At 38.9% G+C, this 12,149-nt stretch overlaps 1 protein-coding gene across 2 annotated transcripts in view; it reads left to right on the forward strand.

The window, feature by feature from the left end:
- The first annotated feature begins 2,615 nt into the window (after positions 1–2,615).
- TRPC4AP (transient receptor potential cation channel subfamily C member 4 associated protein) overlaps positions 2,616–12,149 on the forward strand; it is an 85,968-nt gene continuing 76,434 nt past the window's right edge. The window contains exon 1 of one of the 2 annotated variants that reach the window (XM_017674960.3): positions 2,616–2,847. In XM_017674960.3, the coding sequence (XP_017530449.2) occupies positions 2,680–2,847 (168 nt within the window). In that variant the 5' untranslated portion in view covers positions 2,616–2,679. The remainder of the gene's footprint in view (positions 2,848–12,149) is intronic. The other variant, XM_017674959.3, reaches the window with a different exon arrangement.

Below are 12,149 nucleotides of genomic sequence, written 5' to 3' on the forward strand. Positions count from 1 at the left end.
ACATAGCATTCTATTATATAGATGAACCATGATTCATTTAACCAGTCATCTATTAATGGATATTTAGACTGTTTCCAGTATTTTGATATGTAAATACCTTGCTGAATATTTTAGTAATACGTCTTGGTATGTTTGTTTAGTTGCTAAAACATAAATTCCTGGAAGCAGATCAACAGATATGCATGTTTAATTTTATTTGAAATCTTAGTATTTTTATTTTATTTTGTAAATAATGAACAAATATTCCATTTTATTGAAATACTAGAATTTATTTAAACACCAGTCCATTTTGGTCACATTCTTTCTATTTTTGCTATATCACAAATAATACAACAACAAGCATTTGTATATGTAAATCATTATCATATGAAATAATATCATTAGGAAAGGTTCCTAAAGAAGGAATTTAATGAGTAAAAAGGTGGGTTTCTTTATGACCTAATTCACATTGCTAACAAAATTGCTTTCCAGAAAGGCATATCAGTTTATGTTCTCACCATCAGCATTCTACTATGAGTACAATTGAGGATAGGTGTCTTTTTACACATTTACTGGCCATTTATTTTACTTACATGAATTGCCAGTTCTTTTTTTTTTTTCTATTGGTTTGTTTGGCTTTTCCTTGCATTCTGCAGGGAGTTCATGCATCTGTTCATTAATTCATTGAGCCAATAAACAAACATTTGATCATCTACTGTGTGCCAAGTACTATTCTAGGTATTGGAAATAAGTTCAGCAGTGAACAAATCAGTTCCAAATTATACCCTATTCAGCATTGGGGGTGCAGTAAGTAAGCAACTATACATCACATGGAGATAGTGGTAGAAAAACAAAGTGGGTAGTAAGATGGAGAGTGTAAGGAATGTCATTTTATAGGGATAGTCAGGGAAGGTCTCTCTTTGAACAGAAATGTGGAGCACATGGGGAATCAAGCCATTCAAAAAACTTCCTGGGGATGAGAACTTCAGTCAGAGGGTACAGCAAGTTCTTCATAAATCCTGGATATTGACTCTTTCCCAGAATATATCACTTGCCTTTTATAGTTGTTTAAGTGTCTTGTACAGAAAGTTTTAATGTTGTTGAGGTCAAACTTGTCAGTTTTTCCTATTTATGACCTCTGTGTTTTATAACTGAGAACTTTTCTTCCCCCCAATCAAAAAAGTATTCTCATAGATTCACGTCTACTATTTTTCTGCTTTTATTTTTAAGCTTTGTTGAGATATAATTTATGGTATATCATGAAATTCACCCATTTCGAGAACACAGTCTGATGATTTTTAGTAAACAAAGTTGTATAACCATCACCACAATCCAGTTTTAGAGCTATACTTTGATTTTGCTATATATAGCTTTTAATATGTCTGAGATTCATTTATGCCTTTGATGTGAAGTTAGAGACCTGTTTTTTTTCCCTTTCCCTATTAATGTGAACTATCTTCCTTAGCACATGCTAAACTTCTGTGTATACATGGGTCTGTTCCTGGTCTTCCTGTTCCAGGGGTCACAGAGAGGGTTTGGTTGGGCCCACTGAATTTTCAAAATTGGGGAATTTCACATAAAAACCCAGTTTTGTTTTTTTCTACTTTTCTGAAAAAACAAGAAGATTCAGCAACAATTTGCTGAAGGCGAATGAAGACTACTCCTTTTAGATGAGCATGGGTGGAGAATATAATTCCAATTCCTTTATACACCTGGTGTCCCGGTGTTATTATTAATAGTGTCCTTTTATTCTTAACAGTGTTCTGGGTTTGGGCAATAAATTATGAAACATAATCTCCTCCATTCCGTACCGCATCACAGATGGCACTCCTCTCAGTTACGTTACAAGACCCTCCTGGGAAGGGAATAGGGGAGGAGGCAGTGTGATCTCACCATCGAAGTTGGCCAGAATAATGATTTTGAGGGCTCAGAGTGGAGAGAACCTACTATCTGGCGGGGAGAAATAAGGACAAAGTTCCTCCGACAGAGAATATTATGTCACAATTTACCAGTCCCTTTCTCTTCCATTCACAACAACCTATCCAGTTACACAGTTCATCCAGTTTGTTATTGTGAGTTTATTTGTGCATGGATTTGCTTCCCCAAGAATCTGTATTCCAAAACAGAGACCTAGTTAGTCTGCTCTGCTCACCACTGTATTCTCAGTGATCCATTCGGTGCCAGGTGCAGAGCAGGCCTCTAGGCATTTATTGGCTGAGTAGGCTCCCAGGAACTACTGACTGTATGAACTAATGAAATTGAGTGGCAGAGAGTCGAGGTCCGCGGTGAGTCACCGGCAGAGAGAGGCAGGCAGGCATCAGAGCCCGCAACCAGATTCCCAGCCTGGATCCTCGGATCTTTTCCTGGGCAGGTGGCTTGTCATCTCCCCAAACAGGCAAGAAATAGGAGAGTGCATAAGCAGGGATTCGTCTTCGACCTCAGGGGACCTCGCCGACTGAGGAACCGAGGGGCCCGAAAAACAAGTGGCACAAGAAACGCCACATTGCTCTTTCGCACCTGACCAGCCTGAGAGCAAGACTACACTTCCCAGCAGCCCCCGCGCGGCGCTCACAGCCCTGCCACGCGGCTTGCGTCTCCGCCGTCGACCCACTGGGGGCGCTGCGGCGACCCCCTCCACCACCCCGTAGAAATCTCCGCGGCCCCGGGGCCGCTTGCTTCCTGTTTGTCGGAGGAGGAGATATGGCGGCGGCTCCGGCGGCTCCTGGGTCTGGGGCCGGCCGAGGACGAAAGGCGGCAGCAACGGTGGCGGCTTGGGGCGGATGGGGCGGCCGGCCGCGGCCCGGCAATATTCTGCTGCAGCTGCGGCAGGGCCAGCTGACCGGCAGGGGCCTGGTCCGGGCCGTGCAGGTACGAAGCCGGCCCGAAGGGGCGGGGCGGGGCGGACCGGCGGGAGCAGGAGAGGGGCTGGGGTAGAGGCCTTTCCAGGCCGCCGCAGTCCGGGCCCGACCCCTCTTGGCGGGCCGCGCGGACACCCTGTGGGTTGTCTGCATCCTGTCAGTCGCAGCAGGTTGGTGGGCAGCAGCCAGCTGGAGGCCCCTGGTTAGGGGCCGAACGGGGCTGGGCTGCACTGGGCATTGATGCGTTTTCGAGCCGAGGGCCCAGCTCCTGGATCCTCCCTTCCCTGCGCCACGTCTACACGTCTGGGGGACCCAGGGCGAGTTTGCTTTTAGTCTCCCCGGGCCTCGAGTTTCTCCCCGGTGAATTGGGCTGTGGGTCATCACTGAAGCCCCCCCAAAGGGTTCCCAAGCTTATCATAAATGACATTCCCTCAGGCCTTTCCTTGACACACCCCCACCCCCACTTCTAAAGTAGGTCCCCATTGTTATTCAGTCACAGCCTTGAACTCGTTTCGTTTACATTACTTTTTTGGTCTATAATTACACATTTCTTTGTTTATCCTTTTTTCTTCCCCGTATCCCACGTTAGGCTGAGCTCCAGCGGGTGCAGGGACTGTTTGCCGATGGAGAGCGACGACTTTATAGAGTCAGGCCAGGATACAAAGCCTGGCTCACTCTTGCTTGGGCAGGTTACCCTTCTATGCCTCAGTTTTCTCATTTGTAAACTAGAGATGATAATTAGTAACCTAGCTCTTACGGTGTTGTGAGGATTCAAGGAGACAATTGTGTAAAGCATTAAGTGCATTTTTGGTGCATAGTAAGGGCTGACAGGTAATCAGTTAATATTAATGCTCTATTTGGTAACTGTGTTACAATAGTGCCTAATGTATGATTAGTATTTCCTTGAATGAATGAGGGTAAGGCAGGGTGGTAAGACCTAGGATGCTGCTCCTCCTCCATGTTCCCAGAATTTATGTTGCAAACACACCTGTAAAACATTAACTGAATCTAAAGAGCTTTTGCTTAAAGAAACTTTTGAAGGATACACAAGAAACTAATAAAGTGGTTGGCGCAAGTGGGTGGAAATTGGGTAGATGGGGAAGAGAATAGGAGTGAGGCTTTCCAAAGTTTAACTTTATATATATAAACTTAATTTTGAACCATTATAATATTACTCATATGATTCAAATGACAGAATAAAAGATAAAACCCAGGTGTTGTATGTGTGGTTGGTTACAGATGAAGAAGCAGTTCTGGGTGAGCAGTATTTTCCTGGACATCAGCTAATCATAGAGAGTAACATTTACCCTCTGTAGTCTTCTCTGTCTGCCATAAGATTCTGAAAATACTTGCTCAGTCCTTTTGTAAACCAAAATACCTTACTGAACTGGGTATGTAGGGACAGGCAGAAAGGGAACTCACTCACTTTTACTGAGCCCATACTTTGGATAAATAGATACAGCGTCTTTAATCAGTCTTTTGAATCAGGTGTCAAGACTCATCTCTCAACACAAATGAGGAAACTGAGGCTCAGAAAAGTTAGGTGCTCCTAAACACCCATCTTGACCATCTTCTGTGTTCTGAAGTCATAGGGAGCCGCAGAAATGCTTCAGCATACTAACGCATGAGGCAATTTAGGACGCTTGTTTCCAGTGCTGGATGACTTAGAATGTGGGGAGAACGGAGAAGCTCACCAGATAGAAGGGTACTGGAATATTGTTGAGCCTGGTTTAGACTGGTAATTGTGGTGATAAGTAGTTGCATACACGTGTGGGAGCTATTTCAGAGGTTGAAATAGAGGTACCTTGCCAGAACTGTGATGAGGACAAAGTGGGGGTCTTCATTGTTCAGATGTGACTTTTATTACTTTCCTTGCCCTTGCCCCCACTGCCCACTGCAGAATAAATTATTTCCTTGCAGGTATTTCCATAACACAGTAAGTGTATTCTTATGGCATGTGCAATCATGAGAAAAACCCATTTTTAAAAATTATTTCTTAGTTGTGGTAAATGCATAAAATTTACCATCTTGACCATTTTTTAAGTGAAAGCAATTCAGTAGTGTTAAGCATATTCACATTACTGTGAAACAGATCTCCAGGATTTTTTTATCTTGCAAATCAGAAACTAAACCCATTAAACAACAACTACCCTTTTCTCTCTCCTCCTGGCCCTTGCTGGCCCTTGGTGACCACCATTCTACTTTCTTGTTTCTATGAATTTGACTACTCTAGGTACCTCATATAAGTGGAAATGATGCAGTACTTGTCCTTTTATGTCTGGCTTATTTCACTTAGCATAATGTCCTCAAGGTTCATCCACACTGTAGCATGTAACAGGATTTCTTTGGAAAAGACCAGAGTTTGAAGCAAGATGGACCTGGATTGAAGCCTAGTTCTGTCACTTACTAGCTGAGTGACCTAGGCTACATTCTCTTTAACCTTAGTTCCCTTTTTCTGAAACATCAATAACGTCTAACTCATATGGCTGTTAGGAGGATTAAGTGAAATATGTCTGAAAAGCTTGGCCAGTGTGTGGCTTATAATAGATGCTCAGTAAATAGTTACTGTCAGCTCATAGCTATTAGACTGGGCTTCTTGAGGATCTTTGTCTTATTTTTCTTTGTGTCTGCAGAGCCTGAAACAGCACCAGGTACTTGATACCCAGGACTCTGGAAATAGTTTAAATTGTAATACTGTATGTGAGGGCTCAGTCTTCTTCTTTCTCAGTCCTGTCTCTGCAAACAGTCCAATGGCTTAAATGGTCCAAAGAATTCTGGCGTCAGATTACCTAGGTTTGAATCCCAGCTCTGGTATATACTTGCTGTGTGTCTTTGAGCTAGTTACTTAATCTCTTTATTCCTCAGTTTCTTTATTGGTAAAATAAGAATAGCCTACTAAGGTTATGGTAAGGACCAAGTGGATTTATATGTATAAAGTACCTAAAATGGGGTCTAAAAAATAATAAGAATGCTATGAAGATTATTGAGTATTTTTTTAAACAAATACTCTGTATTCTGATGGATCCTAAATGTGTATTTGCATCCTGATTTCTCCTTTTAGCTCCAAATGGGTATGTCCAAATACCTTCTCAGCATCTCCACTTAGATGTCTAATGGCATTCTCCAACTTAATATGTCAAATAAAATTCCTGATGTCTCTTCCATCAAACTTGATCTTCCCCAAGTTTTCCCCATTTTCCGTAATGAGACTTAAGAGATTCCTGGGAGAAGGCTCTAGCCACATGGGTTAGAATGGGCCTGCCCTACTTGGATTTTAGTGTGCCTTATTTTCATTCCTTCCTTTCAGTTTACCTTCTATCAAGGTAATAAAATATGCTGGTATGATACTTCAGCGTTTACAAAGCCTGTTCACATTTATCAGCACATTGGATCCTTAATGCAAGTCATATCTTATAAATCTGTTGCTTAAAGCCCTTCAGAGGCATTGCATCCCAGTTAGAATCAAATCCATATTCTTAACCATGGGTGCACAAGACCCTGCATGACCAGCAGGAGTGGAGGGAAGGGACAGACTAGGCAAACGTGCATTCAGGCCAGAGTAACTCACAGGTCATGACCTTCAGTTTGAGATACTCCTTCAGTCTGGCCATCTGGGGACAAGCTAGGTTATAATATCCTCACTCTGTTTCCCAGTTCCTGCCAATTGCATGCTTGTTGGCATCTGAATTCCACCTGTTACTTCAAATTTCTTTTTTTTAGTTTGTCCTCTTTCTCTCTTCTTTTCCATAATTTCAGTAGGCACTACCTGTTTAAGCCTCATTCTAAGCATCGTTATTTGTGAAACCTAGGGATTTAAATCAAATAAAATCTTGCCTTGCCTGTCAAGTGTAATTTGATAAAGAAAAAACCCTGGATAGGATATATTTTCATAAATTAAAAATATAAATACATTAATCTTAGCAGGAAGTTTTTATATTCACAAACCATAAAATTTAGTCTTAAGTATATCAAAACAAAACAGATCCCACTAAAGTGCACACAGGTATGCATTGGTTAACATTTATTAGAATAACCCAACATGGTATTTAATCTTCCTTAATTAGTCTTTAAGATGCTGTTGCAATTAATTTGAATTTTGGAGCATTAGATAGCTTACACTTAGGACTACACAAATAAGATACACACTTATGTCTGTGGAATTCAGCCTTTAATTATTTAAAAAGAAAAGCAGTAAAGACAGTAAGTCAATGAAAACTGGAGATGTCATATTCGCTTAACAGTTTGACAGCTTAGGCAGCATGTGAGAGATTATCACTGCTGTAAACTGTCAAACCGCAAGTACTCCAGGAGAAAAACACCCGTACAACACCTGCAGTAATTCAGCTTTGAACATGACTGGCTCTTTCATCACATTACTCAGCTCTTCACAAGGAAAACAGAATCCAAATGATTATTTTTAAATGAGAGTATCTACCTTGTAAGACAATGTAGAGGTAATATAAGAAATTCTTTGTGAAGCTGAATATTTGAAGTTTAATTAGGAGGATCTCTAGATATCATGAGCCTTGTAACAAAAAACAGTACCTGCCCCACTTTCACCCTGAAGTTCCACCCTCCCCAGGCAACCGCTGTCATAATGTCGCTATGTCTTCTTCAGGTGAAGGGTCCAGGAAACCGGAGAGCCAGTATTTCTAAATAACATGCCTATAAGGCTGTTCCTTGACTTCTGAAGTTTTTTAGATGTTGTCTGCTTTCTTCCTCTAGTAGGATTTAATTTATGTATTTTGTCTCCATCATTCTACTAATGTAGGTATGTCACAGTTTTGGCTGTTGGTGTTAAATATTTACATAATGATGTAATTGTTTACAGTAGAGCCATAGAGTATACAACTGTTATGTTTGTCTTGTATAATTTTTTGTTTTTCTTAAAGTTAAAAGCCACCCTTTCCCCCTATTTTTTAAATTGAGATGTAATATAAGTCACCTTTTTTAGTGTATAGTTCTGTAAGCTTTGACAAACACATACGGTTGTCAAGTCCACCACTACAACTAGGATATAGAAAATTCCCTCATAATGGCCAACTCCCCGTCCTCTAGTGACTGCTCATCTGTTTACTGTCCTCCTCTTATGCCCTTTTGCAGACTGTCATGGAAATGGAATCATACCATATGTAGCCATTGAGTCTGGCTTCTTTCCCTAGAATAATCGTCCCTTTACAATTTGCCATGCTTTTTGTGTACTTACAATTTATTCCCAAATCTAAAACTCTTTTTTTTTTTTTTTTAAGAAAAAAGTAACCCTTCTTAGTATCCTCTTCCTCCTCAATCTAGTTATTCCCTAGGACAGCTCTACAGCTGAATTCTTGGGATTTCCCTTCATCAAATTCAGAGCATTTTATTTCTTTTTCTCATGTTTTAGATCCTGGCTCCTTTAATCCTGTGTTCCTTTTTCTTGGAGTACATTCTGTAGCCTCCTAAGAAAGACTACAGGGAAGTAACTTTTGTTTTTAAGGTTGCATATCTGAAAATATCTTTTATTCTTCCACTTGTTTATTTTAGCTGGGTATAGAATTCTAAGTGGAAGTTATTTTTCCCTTAAATTTTTAATGGTGTTATTCACTGTCTTTAAGCTTTCAGTGTAACTGTTGAGAGGTTCTGTTCTGATTCCCAGTCCTTTGTACATGACCTATTTTCCCACCCTTCAACCCCTGAAAGCTTTTAGGATCATCTCTCTCTCTGCTTTTCTGAAATTTTACTATGATCTTCATTGATGAAAGTTTTTTTATTCATTGTGCTGGGCACTTTGTGTAGATATACATTAAAATACATAGTAACTATAAAAATGTCGTGTCTATTACCTGACATTAACCCCCTCTATAAAATTATTGCACTGAATGTTCTCTTAGGGTCTTCCTGTTTTTAAAAGACATTTTCTCTCCCATGAAGTTTGGACTATGATTGCTTTGGAGAGCTTCATGGAATAGCTGAGAGTTGAGATGGTTCTAATCGGTAGAATTTGAACAGAGTAGCAGAGATATCTATGGCACTAAGAACACTGCCAAGAAAGTGGCCGTTATTAGAAGACAGGAGAGAGAAAGTGAAATGGTTTTATGGAAGATAGGTTGGAGGTAAGTTTAGATATGTTGAGAGTAGGGTATCCCTATTCATTGAGCGTCCACAGTGTGCCATTATGCAGAGACTTACCTTTTTGAAAAAATTTATTACTAAATATTTAACCTACAAAAAGCTATACCACCATAACCATCTACCTACCATCAAATTTAAGAAATTACCAATAATTAATGCTCCTTTCACATCAGCCCCTCCCCACCAGAGGTAATAATGTGTTTTGAGTAGACAATATATACACGTGTACAAAAGGGTTATAAGAGGAAATTAAGTCTCTGTAGCAAACAGCCCATTACCACCTCTGCTAGCACCCTCCAATTTACTCCGAAGGCAACAATGGCTACTGATTACTTGTATATCCCTCTAGAGACATTTTAAACTCAGAAAAGGAAATGTATCTTTTTCCTTTACACAGGTGGTATTGTATTATACATACTATTGTGCATCAAACTTTTTTCACTTGAAAATGTGTCATAGAGTCTTTCATAATTAATACATAAAGATTATTTTGTTTCAGGCATTTAAAAGAGCTTTCTGTGTTGAAATAGAACATAAAAATAAGAATGCACAAAAAGTAAATGTACAGTTCAATGAACAATAATAAAGCTAGCAACTATGTAGCAGCTACCAGATTACCTCTGTACTCCCTTCTAACTACTCTACTCCTTTCTCTCCAAACGAAATTACTAGCCTGACTTCTAACATTGCATTTAGTTGTGCTAGTTTTTATGCTTTGTATATAGAATCAAACTGTATGTACTGAGTCTACCATCTTTCAGTCAACATTGTTACATTCATCCATGATGGTGGTGAAGCTATAGTTCATTTTCTTTGCTCTGTAAAATTGTTATATTAGCAAACCACAATTCATTCTACTTTTGATGAGTATTTGGGATTTTTCCATTTTTTGCATATTATGAATAATGTTTATATGAACACTTTTGTACATGGCTCTTGATGTGTATATGCACAGTTTCTTTTGGGTATAGACTTAGAAGTAGAATTGCTGAATTGTAGTATATATATAAGTTCAGCATCAGTAGCTATTACTGAACAGTCCAGTAAATGGTTGTACTAATTTACACTCACACCAGCAGTGTATATGAGTTCCTGTGGTTGCATGTTCTTGCTAACCAATGGTGTTGCAAGTCTTTTTAATTTTAGCCATTCTAGTATGTGTGCAGTGGTATCTCATTATGGTTTTAGTTTGTATTTCCCTGATAACTAATAAGGTTAAGCACATTTTCAGAAGTTAGTAGTCATTTGGACATCCCCTTTTGTAGATTGCCTGTTTAAATATTTTGCACATTTCTTATCTGGGTTTTTTCTTTTACCTTTTTTTTTAATGTTCTTTTCATTTCCTAGATAAGAACCTTTTGCAGATATTTTCTCTCATTTGGTTGCTTGCCTTTTTAGTCTCCAAAAAGATCATTGGATGAACAGAAGTACTTAATTTTAATACAGTGCATTGTATCACTGCTTTTATTTATGGTTAGTGCTTTTTAAATTCTGTTGCCTCTAAAGTCATGAAGATAGTTTATTTATCTTCTAGAAGCTTTATTGTTTTGCCTTTCACATGTAATATTTGCTGTGGTTGGAATTTATTTTTGGGTATAGTGTGAGCTTTTCCATACAGATATCTAGTTGACGTAACATTATTTGTTTAAAAGTCTCTTTTATTCCACCAGGGCTCTGTACTGTTTGACTTCATGTCTGTTACATTATATCCTTGTATCAATACAGTATTTTCTTATTTTCTGTAACTTTGCATATGTTGATTTTGGCTACAGTATATTGAATAAGAGTAGTTTCCCCTACTCCATCTTAAGATTTCCTTGGCTCTTCTTGGCCCTTTGCCGTTTCCGTATACATTTTAGAATGAGCATGTACAATTTTACATTTTGAATGGGATTGCATTCAACCTATTGAATACAGTACATTAATTCTCTCTTACCCTGCCTCTTCCCACCCTCCCCCATCTTTTTTTTGGTTTGGTCTTCCTTAATCACTCTTAATATGTTTTACAGTTTTCTATGTAGTGGTCTTACATAACTTTTGTTAGGTTTATGCCTTGACATTTAACATTTTTTGATGCTATTATAAAAGGTGTTTTTTTTTTTTTTTTGTTTGTTTGTTTTTGTTGGAGGAAGTAGGAAAGGGCCAGAGTAAGGGAGGGGGAACTGAGGAACTGACGCCCCACATATCACAGAGCTTTGCCAAGTGGGAAAACACTGCACCCTTGGAATGCTTCATTTTGTGTTTCTTAGAAGCATTTCATCCAAGGGGTAAAATGAAATATGCCATCTCTGTGGGAGCCAGGTGCGAGCTGCTTCCCTCTGGCCTCCACACCCAGGGCCACTGTTTCCTGGTATTCGGGTTAAAGTGCTCTGGGCCCTGATTGCACAGAGGCACCTGCACACAATTGCATCACACTGGTGCCCTTATAAAACGTGTTTTTAAACTTGCATTTTCTAACTGTAGATATAATATAAAACATTGATTTTTTTTATTCCTCCTGTATTTAATATTGCTCATATATTTTAATACTTTATTGTTATGTTCTTTTGGATTGCATGTGTATACAGTCATCTGCAAATATCATATTGCACATGAACCCTTTATCCTTTCCAAGCTTACATCTTTTATTTCCTTTTTTTGCCTGTGCTGCACGCAACCTCTAGTACAGTGAATTGAAGTGGCATGTTCCTGATCTCCAAGGGAAAGCCTTGAACAATCCACCACTAAGTACAATGTTTGCTGAAGGTTTTCTGTAGATATTGTTTAGTTCACTTCTGAGTTTCCAATGTTGAATTCTATGAAAATGCTTCTTTTGCATTGAGATGTTCATATTAATTGTTCTCCTTTATGTTATTGTGATGAGTTACATTGAATAAAATTATCAAATATTAAGCCAAATCTGAATTTCTCACACAAAATTTCATCTTTTTTATAGATTGCTAAATTTCATTCACTAATTTTTTTATTAGGATTTTTTTCCTTCTATGTTCATGAGTGAGAATGTCCTACAATTTTCCCTTTGACAGGTTTTGGTATCAGGCACTAGTCATAGCTTAGTTGCACCCCACAAGTTTTTTTACACCCCCACAAGTTTGATATAAATTTTCCTTATCATTTATTTTAGAATATTTTCAAATTTCTACTTGGATTTCATCTTTGACCCATGCATACTTCAGAAGTATTTCTTAACTTCCAATTGTGGAA

The sequence above is a fragment of the Manis javanica genome, chromosome 5, assembly GCF_040802235.1.
Source record: "Manis javanica isolate MJ-LG chromosome 5, MJ_LKY, whole genome shotgun sequence".
NCBI lineage: Eukaryota > Metazoa > Chordata > Mammalia > Pholidota > Manidae > Manis > Manis javanica.